General features: G+C 42.7%; 1 protein-coding gene across 1 annotated transcript in view; it reads left to right on the top strand.

Annotated features, from left to right (window-relative positions):
* LOC126470118 (KN motif and ankyrin repeat domain-containing protein 3) overlaps positions 1 to 12575 on the top strand; it is a 400202-nt gene that overhangs the window by 116986 nt on the left and 270641 nt on the right. The window contains exon 2 of the mRNA XM_050097722.1: positions 2739 to 2805. Within this exon, the coding sequence (XP_049953679.1) occupies positions 2772 to 2805 (34 nt within the window). The 5' untranslated portion in view covers positions 2739 to 2771. The remainder of the gene's footprint in view (positions 1 to 2738; positions 2806 to 12575) is intronic.

Genomic DNA, 12575 nt, shown 5'->3' with positions numbered 1-12575 from the left:
GGTAGCGAAACATAGTTCCAGTAGTGCGTAACTTCAGCTTTAGCAATAAGCTTATTTCAGCATACATTGCAAAAAATGGTTCTAATGGCTCTGAGCATTATGGGACTCAACTGCTGAGGTCATTAGTCCCCTAGATCTTAGAACTAGTTAAACCTAACTAACCTAAGGACATCACAAACATCCATGCCCGAGGCAGGATTCGAACCTGCGACCGTAGCGGTCTTGCGGTTCCAGACTGCAGCGCCTTTAACCGCACGGCCACTTCGGCCGGCCGCATACATTGCAAGTTGGGAGATTAATGACATAAATAATGATATATATTTATTTATTCGAGATCATGGACACTTTTGTAGTTTTTACGTAGATCAACGACTGTAGACTATGTTTCGCTGTGGAACGGTAGCTAGCGCAATTAAAAAAAAAAAATTAAAACAGTGGGACCGAGCAGGACATTTCTCATTTGCTCTGCAGAACTATACTTTGTACTCTTTTTTCGACAGCAGACGCCATCTGTTTGTACTATGAGGTTGATGACATCCCCATTTCTAAAAAAAACATTCTCGCATAACGTGCCTCCGCAGCCGCGAGTGACAGAACTCAACCACACGGTACAGATATACATATGACACTTCATAATAGGTCAAAGAAACATCCAGGATTGGAGTTGGCGTCCACCTTGCTTATTAACGATGTCCTGAATTAAATGTGATTTCACCTCAGACAAGAGAAACTGCACTTCAGATTACATTTTTGAAGCATTATTTTAAAATATTTTAAATTAACACCGTACCCACATACCAATCTATAATGATGTGGGACGAATTTTAATGCTCACTGATTTTCCCTGATCATGTCTTCAAGATCAGTTTACCAATTGAAGCCACCACCTATGATGCAGAGGAGAGAGTGATCTTGAGGACTCTGGAGCGGAAAAGCTGCATTCGAGCTACGAAATTCTAGCTCTGCTTCTACATCCTCATAGCACTGCAGGATTTCCGGTGTACGTCCCCAGCAGAGAAACCTGTCCAGTTCATCCAGGACACGCTCTTACGCCTACGAATCCTTGGGAAGACGATGATGTTCTGCTGGGTACCAGAGCATGTGTTAATTTTGAGTGAGGGAGTGGTGGACGCAGCAGCTAAAGTAGCTTGTTTAAAATATACAGTGGCACTGCGTTAAGTCTCGCTAAGTGCAGTGACTTCGTTGTTGAAAATGTTCAAATGTGTGTGAAATCTTATGGGACTTAACTGTTAAGGTCATCAGTCCCTAAGCTTACACACTACTTAATCTAACTTATCCTAAGGACAAACACACACACCCATGCCCGAGGGAGGACTCGAACCTCCGCCGGGACCAGCCGCACAGTCCATGACTGCAGCGCCTAAGACCGCTCGGCTAAACCCGCGCGGCACTTCGTTGTTGAGACAAAGGGCTATGCAACATGGCTGAAAGTGAGGGACACCAAGTTGTGTTTGATCAATCCAACAATCCGGTGGTGGTGTTCCTCTTTTCGGGTACACGAAAGATTGGAAGCAATTTTGACGTCCTTATAGATGTAATTTTCATGTGATGTGTAGGCTCCATCTTCAGCTACAGGATTCGTCAGTATGTGCTTTTGGTACACAGATTTACGTAGGCCATTTTTAGAAGAATATATCTTATATCACGATAACAGGGCAGCAGCTGCTTTACCAACTAATCTGTCTTTCATTCTAGGTGAAGATGAGACGAATGTGGTACGTGTTCTAAGATACGATCCACATGAACTGTTAGAAGAATTTTGTTTTTCCCAGGCGGTTGGCTTATCCATTTCTTTTACGTAAATGATCTGCCAGTCCATTGTCTTAACTTAATATTTTAGGCTCATATGTTTGTGTATTATTTTAACATTAAATTTTAATACACTGGCATATCAAGAGCTTTAGGTTTAGTGTGAAAGAAAGTGAATTGGACGTGCATTTGAGCGACTGATAGGTGGTATCCGAGTTCTGGTTCAAATGGCTCTGAGCACTATGGGACTCAACTGCTGAGGTCATTAGTCCCCTAGAACTTAGAACTAGTTAAACCTAACTATCCTAAGGACATAACAAACATCCACGCCCGAGGCACGATTCGAACCTGCGACCGTAGTGGTCTTGCGGTTCCAGACTGCAGCGCCTTTAACCGCACGGCCACTTCGACCGGCTATCCGAGTTCTCATCAATACTTTTATGGTATCAGTTGTTAGTTTTTACATTATTTTAACTACATTTGTTTTGGAATATGTTAATAAAACCGCCAATAACCGCTATGTTGAGTCTGCGAAACCCACCATCATCGTCAATACAGTTATAATTAGAGTAAGATAACAGCTGCATGCTTCTAACAGGACCTTGAACGCACAAATGACTTTTCCTTTATTCCGGGATAATGTCGGGATGTGCACTTCCGCTGTTTAAGTCATCCAGTCACAACTGGAATAAACCACTGAGCCCATATACAAATACTATGAGATGCTACTAGAGTCAATGGAAAAAACTACAGCGTTTTCTCACGAATATAATTTGATTTATCTTTGTCTTGTGTCGACAACGGAGGGTTCGTTGGCCCCGTATCCTACAGCGCTGTCTTTGTCTGACGGCGTCTACGTCTGTGAAATTTCTCTTTCAGGTGTGGACGCTGGCGCGGAGAGTGGCGTGCCGTGTTTACGGGTGAGAGATAAAACGTTATCTCACTGCGCCGCCTGCTTTATGTTGCAGGTCAGTTGTGACGGTTCCCGGCCCGCTGCGAAAATGTCCGTGTGCGTGGGAGAAGACCCCGGGACAGGTAAGTCTTGCAATCTCTCACTAATAAGAATGCTCATATTATTAGGGACATATTTCAAATTCCGAAAGTTGCTAAGGTAAGATATGAAAAGTACGTATTCGAGACCAATCGTTTCGCTGAGAGTTTCCTTCTTTTCCTGTCTTTCTACTTCATAATGCCAACGAATTCTTTCGCGACGTTGTACATTCAGATCTTTTATTTTATTTTTATAAACTGAGATGTACTGCAGAAGGTAATACGTTGACAGAATATGAACTGCTATGAAGAATAATTGAACACCCTAATAAAGCTTTATCTAAATACTTGAGTTGTCAAGGAAGGTAGAAAACTTACCCCTGTGCATCTCAGTAGTTTTTAATATTACCTGAGACCAAAATAGTTGAAGAGTCATACGAAGACATAGGTAGTTCGATGAAAATAATTTCCATTGCAAGTGAAAGCAGTATGAAGAAATTTCAAATCTCATACAGTACTATAGTGTTAATTTTTATACGAATAGACTGTCATAGTCATTCAAGAGACTTTCCTTAAAAACAAAAAAAAAGGAATGATGAGTCACGTGAAAACAACATAACTGACTTTCAGAAAGTGCATTGTTCAATTAACAATCATATAAAAATTTTAAGAACAAATATTATGGTAAAGTGTAAAATGACACACAAAAGTAATGCAGCCGTTACCACAGTTTTATTTTACACTCTTCTCTGGCTCTGTTTTATCATGTGAGTCAAAGCTAGTTGTCGATGGAACTATACAGGGTGACAGTGGCGGATATAGAATACCTCAAGGAGGGGGCGCTAAAGATAATCTTGAGCTACCTTTACTTTTACTGTAACAAAAATAATCAAGTCACATGCAAAGCGCCGGCCGTGGTGGCCGTGCGGTTCTAGGCGCTTCAGTCCGGAAAAGCGAGACTGCTACGGTCGCAGGTTCGAATCCTGCCTCGGGCATGGATGTGTGTGATGTCTTTAGGTTAGTTAGATTTAAGTAGTTCTAAGTTCTAGGGGACTGATGACTTCAGATGTTAAGTCCCATAGTGCTCAGAGCCATTTCACCCATTTTTTTCACATGTAAAGTTTAAGAAAGTTTTAGTTAAACTGATTATACACATTTACAAGACAATGCCATCTTATGACTAAAAAAAGTTACAATTGTGTTTCTCTTCCTTAATGATGAATTCAATGCGCCTCGTCTTCCTAGCAAAGTGGTTTATTACATCGTCAATAGGGCAATCAATGTCAGGGTGAGGGTTCAACAAAGATAAACCATTAAGTCGATTGTTCAGGAGGATTCGTCCTTCACTGTCCACCCCAGCCATCTCTTTGTACGCCGCGATGTTGAAAAACTTCTTTCTACTGTAGCGATAGATGCTGGTAGACAAGCAAATATTTTGTACAGCGTGTGCAAAGCTGGACAGTTAGATGTAGGACGCGCGTGCTACGTAGGAAAGTACAATTACTCGATTAGTCGATTCAGTCGAATCGACTGACGAAAGAAACTAACGAATAGCGTGCCGGCTGACTGCCCGCAAGGTTTGGGGAGGGGGTGGGTGGGGGTGGGGGGGTGGGTGGCAAGGGGAGCGGGCGCCCCTCGCGTCCCCCGTATGTGTCCGCCGCTATAGGGTGATCAGAAAATCTCTGAAACGCTTGTAGGGATATTGCAGGGCAGGTTGTACTGAGATGTAAATGTTAAGTAACAAATTCAATAAGTTGCTCCGTTTCCTAGTTATTTAGCATTGAAGTTAGCCAATCAGGTCGTTACGCACGCAAATCCAAGTATTATGTAACCAAACAAAGCACAACGGAGGGGTATCTGTTGAGAGGCCAGACAAACGTGTGGTTCCTGAAGAGGGGCAGCAGCCTTTTCAGTAGTTGCAAGGGCAACAGTCTGGATGATTGACTGATCTGGCCTTGTAACAATAACCAAAACGGCCTTGCTGTGCTGGTACTGCGAACGGCTGAAAGCAAGGGGAAAGCAAGGGGAAACTACGGCCGTAATTTTTCCTGAGGGCATGCAGCTTTACTGTATGATTAAATGATGATGGCCTCCTCTTGGGTAAAATATTCCGGAGGTAAAATAGTGCCCCATTCGGATCTCCGGGAGGGGACTACTCAAGAGGATGTCGTTATCAGGAGAAAGAAAACTGGCGTTCTACGGATCGGAGCGTGGAATGTCAGATCACTTAATCGGGCAGGTAGGTTAGAAAATTTAAAAATGGAAATGGATAGGTTAAAGTTAGATATAGTGGGAATTAGTGAAGTTAGGTGGCAGGAGGAACAAGACTTCTGGTCAGGTGACTACAGGGTTATAAACACAAAATCTAATAGGGGTAATGCAGGAGTAGGTTTAAAAATGAATAGGAAAATAGGAATACGGGTAAGCTACTACAAACAGCATAGTGAACGCATTATTGTGGCCAAGATAGATACGAAGCCCACACCTACTACAGTAGTACAAGTTTATATGCCAACTAGCTCTGCAGATGACGAAGAAATTAAAGAAATGTATGATGAAATAAAAGAAATTATTCAGATAGTGAAGGGTGACGAAAATTTAATAGTCATGGGTGACTGGAATTCGGTAGTAGGAAAAGGGAGAGAAGGAAACGTAGTAGGTGAATATGGATTGGGGGGAAGGAATAAGAGAGGAAGCCGCCTGGTAGAATTTTGCACAGAGCACAACATAATCATAGCTAACACTTGGTTTAAGAATCATGAAAGAAGGTTGTATACATGGAAGAACCCTGGAGATACTAAAAGGTATCAGATAGATTATATAATGGTAAGACAGAGATTTAGGAACCAGGTTTTAAATTGTAAGACATTTCCAGGGGCAGATGTGGACTCTGACCACAATCTATTGGTTATGACCTGTAGATTAAAAATGAAGAAACCGCAAAAAGGTGGGAACTTAAGGAGATGGGACCTGGATAAACTGAAAGAACCAGAGGTTGTACAGAGTTTCAGGAAGAGCATAAGGGAACAATTGACAGGAATGGGGGAAAGAAATACAGTAGAAGAAGAATGGGTAGCTTTGAGGGATGAAGTAGTGAAGGCAGCAGAGGATCAAGTAGGTAAAAAGACGAGGGCTAGTAGAAATCCTTGGGTAACAGAAGAAATATTCAATTTAATTGATGAAAGGAGAAAATATAAAAATGCAGTAAATGAAGCAGGCAAAAAGGAATACAAACGTCTCAAAAATGAGATCGACAGGAAGTGCAAAATGGCTAAGCAGGGATGGCTAGAGGACAAATGTAAGGATGTAGAGGCTTATCTCACAAGGGGTAAGATCTATACTGCCTACAGGAAAATTAAAGAGACCTTTGGAGATGAGAGAACCACTTGTATGAACATCAAGAGCTCAGATGGAAACCCAGATCTAAGCAAAGAAGGGAAAGCAGAAAGGTGGAAGGAGTATATAGAGGGTCTATACAAGGGCTATGTACTTGAGGACAATATTATGGTAATTGAAGAGGATGTAGATGAAGATGAAATGGGAGATACGATACTGCGTGAAGAGTTTGACAGAGCACTGAAAGACCTGAGTCGAAACAAGGCCCCCGGAGTAGACAACATTCCATTGGAACTACTGACGGCCTTGGGAGAGCCAGTCCTGACAAAACTCTACCATCTGGTGAGCAAGATGTATGAAACAGGCGAAATACACTCAGACTTCAAGAAGAATATAATAATTCCAATCCCAAAGAAAGCAGGTGTTGACAGATGTGAAAATTACCCAACAATCAGTTTAATAAGCCACAGCTGCAAAATACTAACACGAATTCTTTACAGACGAATGGAAAAACTAGTAGAAGCTGACCTCGGGGAAGATCAGTTTGGATTCCGTAGAAATACTGGAACACGTGAGGCAATGCTGACCTTACGACTTATCTTACAAGAAAGATTAAGGAAAGGCAAACCTACGTTTCTAGCATTTGTAGACTTAGAGAAAGCTTTTGACAATGTAGACTGGAATACTCTCTTTCAAATTCTAAAGATGGCAGGGGTAAAATACAGGGAGCGAAAGGCTATTTACAATTTGTACAGAAACCAGATGGCAGTTATAAGAGTCGAGGGGCATGAAATGGAAGCAGTGGTTGGGAAGGGAGTGAGACAGGGTTGTAGCCTCTCCCCGATGTTATTCAATCTGTATATTGAGCAAGCAGTAAAGGAAACAAAAGAAAAATTCGGAGTAGGTATTAAAATCCATGGAGAAGAAATAAAAACTTTGAGGTTCGCCGATGACATTGTAATTCTGTCAGAGACAGCAAAGGACTTGAAAGAGCAGTTGAATGGAATGGATAGCGTCTTGAAAGGAGGATATAAGATGAACATCAACAAAAGCAAAACGAGGATAATGGAACGTAGTCGAATTAAGTCGAGTGATGCTGAGGGAATTAGATTAGTAAATGAGACACTTAAAGTAGTAAAGGACTTTTGCTATTAGGGGAGCAAAATAACAAATGATGGTCGAAGTAGAGAGGATATAAAATCTAGACTGGCAATGGCAAGGAAAGCATTTCTGAAGAAGAGAAATTTGTTAACATCGAGTATAGATTTAAGTGTCAGGAAGTCATTTCTGAAAGTATTTGTATGGTGTGTAGCCATGTATGGAAGTGAAACATGGACGATACATAGTTTGGACAAGAAGAGAATAGAAGCTTTCGAAATGTGGTGCTACAGAAGAATGCTGAAGATTAGATGGGTAGATCACATAACTAATGAGGAAGTATTGAATAGGGTTGGGGAGAAGAGAAAATCGTGCCACAACTTGGCCAGAAGAAGGGATCGGTTGGTAGGACATGTTCTGAGGCATCAAGGGATCACCAATTTAGTATTGGAGGGCAGCGTGGAGGGTAAAAATCGTAGAGGGAGACCAAGAGGTGAATACACTAAGCAGATTGAGAAGGATGTAGGTTTCAGTAGGTACTGGGAGATGAAGAAGCTGGCACAGGATAGAGTAGCATGGAGAGCGGCATCAAACCAGTCTCAGGACTGAAGACCACACAACAACAACAAAGCACTTGGGCAATACCGCCCCTCGCAGGACGTTTGAATGTGAGCGTGCGATGCGCCCATTGGCTAGTTTCAACGCTAAATAACTCTGAAACCGCGCAACGTGTCGAATTTTTTTCTTAACATTTATATCTGAGTACAACCTGCCCTGCAACATCCCTACAAGCGTTTCAGACATTATCTGACCACCCTGTATAACTCACGGAATCGTTATAAAAGAAGTTACAAAAAATTGGCAAAATAAAAAATAAGAGAAGATATCTTCAGTATTGCATTCAAATGAGTAACACATGACTGAATATCTCTAAACAACTGCGAAGAACTCTTGTACACAATAAAAAGAGTTTCTGCTGGAAGCGTACTGAATTTGGAACCTGCGGTATACTGTACACAATTCTGTACAGTGATTAAGAAAATGTTACCGAAGTGAAAACCGTTCTTTTCCTGAAAAGTGAGATTTATGAAATTACCTTTCAGTGAGTCCATATTATTAACCATAAATCCATGAGAGCGTATACACTTGAGAATCGAAGGGTTAGAATTTCGAGACACTTGAAGAACGCCCTGCTCTTAGATCGCTGATCGTTCTCGTCACCGTTTCTGGGCTAAGAATATTCTTTGTGAAGACACATAAGTATAACATAGGACATAACATAGTGAAAATAAGCAGATTCAAGCATCACGTTCCAGCGGTCGTTAATGTGAAGATTATTCTTATAATGAAAACAGCAGTACTGTTATTGCACAAGTTTTTATTTCACCTTCAGTTCAAAGAATATTAAATATTAATTGCCGATTGTTATTATATCATCATGTATAATAAAACCTTGTTTTTTTCGAAAGTTTCAATGATATGATCTATAAGCCGTGTGCTTGTCCATCAGAACTATATAATGTAAGATGAACAAAAAAAATGGCTCTGAGCACTATGGGACTCAACTACTGAGGTCAGTAGTCCCCTAGAACTTAGAACTAGTTAAACCTAACTAACCTAAGGACATCACAAACATCCATGCCCGAGGCAGGATTCGAACTTGCGACCGTAGCGGTCTTGCGGTTCCAGACTGCAGCGCCTTTAACCGCACGGCCACTTCGGCCGGCTTAAGATGAACAAATTTTGTGTTAACCCATCTCACAAAGATCTGAGGAATGATCAGAAATGATAAAATTTGGAAATATTTGCAGATCGGTGTAGGTGGTACCGAACGTTTAAAGTTGCCCATGTTTGATAATTTATTGAGAAATAAAATAATGTTATACAGAAATGTTGATCCTACAAAATATACTTAAAGAAGGTCGTAGACTCATAAATACTGAACAGCTTGAAAGGTAGTAGAACGCCAATATTTTAGCTATTCATTGCTCTTTCTAAAAATACAAGGACCACTTGTAGCTGAATTTTACTAAGTACAAGACTATCTCCTATTCCCCAGAACAGAATTCTTCCAAAACTTTCCTATTCATGAGCAAATTACCAAGTTTTATGTCCTCCTTGAGAACGACATCAAAGCAAAACTTTACTACCGTCTCCTCCATATGGCCTATACAGAAGATTTCTCGGTTCTCCTTAGGCCTACGAGCCCTTAACTCACAACACTCTCACATCACTCCCGCAAATAAGAACTTGAGATATTGCACCAAAAGCACAACTGTCTTACAATGTCACAAAATGCACGAAATGAACCACCAATTAACACTAAAAATCCTACAAACGAGATATATATTTTAAATAAAAGCTTACTCGCTAACGTTTCCAACGGTGCTAAGCACCCTTCGACTTAAATAAATACATACGAATCTGGCGCACACTCTCTTATAACAAAACAACATTTACGTTAGAATAAATGAAACCATCAACATAAAAGCGCCATACTGCTTCATTTTATTGTGAAATGTGGAGAACTTTCCTGGTTCGACACCCGTACATGATAAAATACTTAAGACTGCAGGAACTGGAGAATGTACTGTGATATTGTTTGTAGCAATAGGAGCTAATGTACTATGCTATTATCCAACACCTGATTGGTCATGATTGACTTTATCGTTTAATATTTAATATTCAAAATGTTTGTAGAAATGTTATTAATTTTGCTGTAATCTCTAACCCCTTTGATTTTACTTCTAAAATGGTGGCTGACATTCTATTAGATCCATTGCATTGTTGTGATTTTTTGATATGCTCGGATTTCCTCTACAATTTTGTCTTGAATCATTACAGATCATAAACGTATTTAAGAATGTCCGTCTTTTGTAAGCCTTAAATTCTTTCCAGTGTCCTGATTCACAAACTTTAGAACAGGCGAGCTGCAGGCACGTCCTCCACTTTTATTAGGCTAAAACCCGCTAAGCACCCGCGTTAATCTTCCCTTTGTCACTGACTGCTCGGCCCTTGCTGGTGGAACCGCCGGCCGCCAGCCTGAGTCCAAGGCTGCTCCCTCAGGAAAATCACTGAAATCTAACTTTGAAATATTTTCGCTAGCTTGTGATTTATCCGACATACATGTCACGCTATAGCCCATGTGTGAAGGCGTAAAAAATCTCAGTAGTCAGATCCTGGAGAAACAATCCTAGGAACTTCTGATCTCATTTAAATTCACTAGACGGATCCAATTCTCCAGTACAGCCTCTCGTGGGTCAGTCTGGTGTTAAAACTGAAGACAAGGGCAAAAGGACGAAATTTTAAATTCTATATTTAGTAATTTGTGTACACTGGAGTATCCTATGGCCGAAGCAATAGTTGCCCGTCACATACACTCACAAATGGAGTGAAATAGACTCCCACTCCTGGCGCCAGTACTGAAAAACGATAAACTACGTAAAATGACAAGAAACTAGGGCGTGTTGTGATTCGTGTTACACATTTCACATTGACTACCTTTCGAATCTAATCCTTTTTCTGTTTCATAGTTATCGAGGATCTCTCGCTCAACGAATGGCCTCGCATGACTGGAGAAAGACAGCAAGTTCAAATGGTTCAAATGGCTCTGAGCACTATGGGACTTAACTTCAGAGGTCATAAGTCCCCAGAACTTAAAACTACTTAAACCTAACTAACCTAAGGACATCACACACATCCATGCCCGAGGCAGGATTCGAACCTGCGACCGTAGCGGTCGCGCGGTTCCAGACTGAAGCGCCTAGAACCGCTCGGCCATACCGGCTGGCTTATTTTCCTTCCCTTGCTGAATAAATAAATGGAGACGGACAGGTAGGGGCTTAAATATTAACACAGTTCACCCTGAATTATGCACTGTGAAGTGGACAGAGGGCAATATAGCAATATGTAAGTGTAAATGTAGGCAGACATAGCCCAATTTATTCCATTCATTATCCAGCCAACTTTGTTCTCCTTATATAACGACTGTAACTTCTACAAGAAAGTGAGCCGATATCTTCCTTCGTCTTGATGTAAAATTCTGATTGATACTTTCACCTGTTTCGTGAATATATACACTCCTGGAAATTGAAATAAGAACACCGTGAATTCACTGTCCCAGGAAGGGGAAACTTTATTGACACATTCCTGGGGTCAGATACATCACATGATCACACTGACAGAACCACAGGCACATAGACACAGGCAACAGAGCATGCACAATGTCGGCACTAGTACAGTGTATATCCACCTTTCGCAGCAATGCAGGCTGCTATTCTCCCATGGAGACGATCGTAGAGATGCTGGATGTAGTCCTGTGGAACGGCTTGCCATGCCATTTCCACCTGGCGCCTCAGTTGGACCAGCGTTCGTGCTGGACGTGCAGACCGCGTGAGACGACGCTTCATCCAGTCCCAAACATGCTCAATGGGGGACAGATCCGGAGATCTTGCTGGCCAGGGTAGTTGACTTACACCTTCTAGAGCACGTTGGGTGGCACGGGATACATGCAGACGTGCATTGTCCTGTTGGAACAGCAAGTTCCCTTGCCGGTCTAGGAATGGTAGAACGATGGGTTCGATGACGGTTTGGACGTACCGTGCACTATTCAGTGTCCCCTCGACGATCACCAGTGGTGTACGGCCAGTGTAGGAGATCGCTCCCCACACCATGATGCCGGGTGTTGGCCCTGTGTGCCTCGGTCGTATGCAGTCCTGATTGTGACGCTCACCTGCACGGTGCCAAACACAAATACGACCATCATTGGCACCAAGGCAGAAGCGACTCTCATCGCTGAAGACGACACGTCTCCATTCGTCCCTCCATTCACGCCTGTCGCGACACCACTGGAGGCGGGCTGCACGATGTTGGGGCGTGAGCGGAAGACGGCCTAACGGTGTGCGGGACCGTAGCCCAGCTTCATGGAGACGGTTGCGAATGGTCCTCGCCGATACCCCAGGAGCAACAGTGTCCCTAATTTGCTGGGAAGTGGCGGTGCGGTCCCCTACGGCACTGCGTAGGATCCTACGGTCTTGGCGTGCATCCGTGCGTCGCTGCGGTCCGGTCCCAGGTCGACGGGCACGTGCACCTTCCGCCGACCACTGGCGACAACATCGATGCACTGTGGAGACCTCACGCCCCACGTGTTGAGCAATTCGGCGGTACGTCCACCCGGCCTCCCGCATGCCCACTATACGCCCTCGCTCAAAGTCCGTCAACTGCACATATGGTTCACGTCCACGCTGTCGCGGCATGCTACCAGTGTTAAAGACTGCGATGGAGCTCCGTATGCCACGGCAAACTGGCTGACACTGACGGCGGCGGTGCACAAATGCTGCGCAGCTAGCGCCATTCGACGGCCAACACCGCGGTTCCTGGTG

Source organism: Schistocerca serialis, chromosome 3 (genome assembly GCF_023864345.2).
Source record: "Schistocerca serialis cubense isolate TAMUIC-IGC-003099 chromosome 3, iqSchSeri2.2, whole genome shotgun sequence".
NCBI lineage: Eukaryota > Metazoa > Arthropoda > Insecta > Orthoptera > Acrididae > Schistocerca > Schistocerca serialis.
Note: the sequence above shows the minus strand (reverse complement) of the source record. Positions and strands in the feature narration are given on the sequence as shown.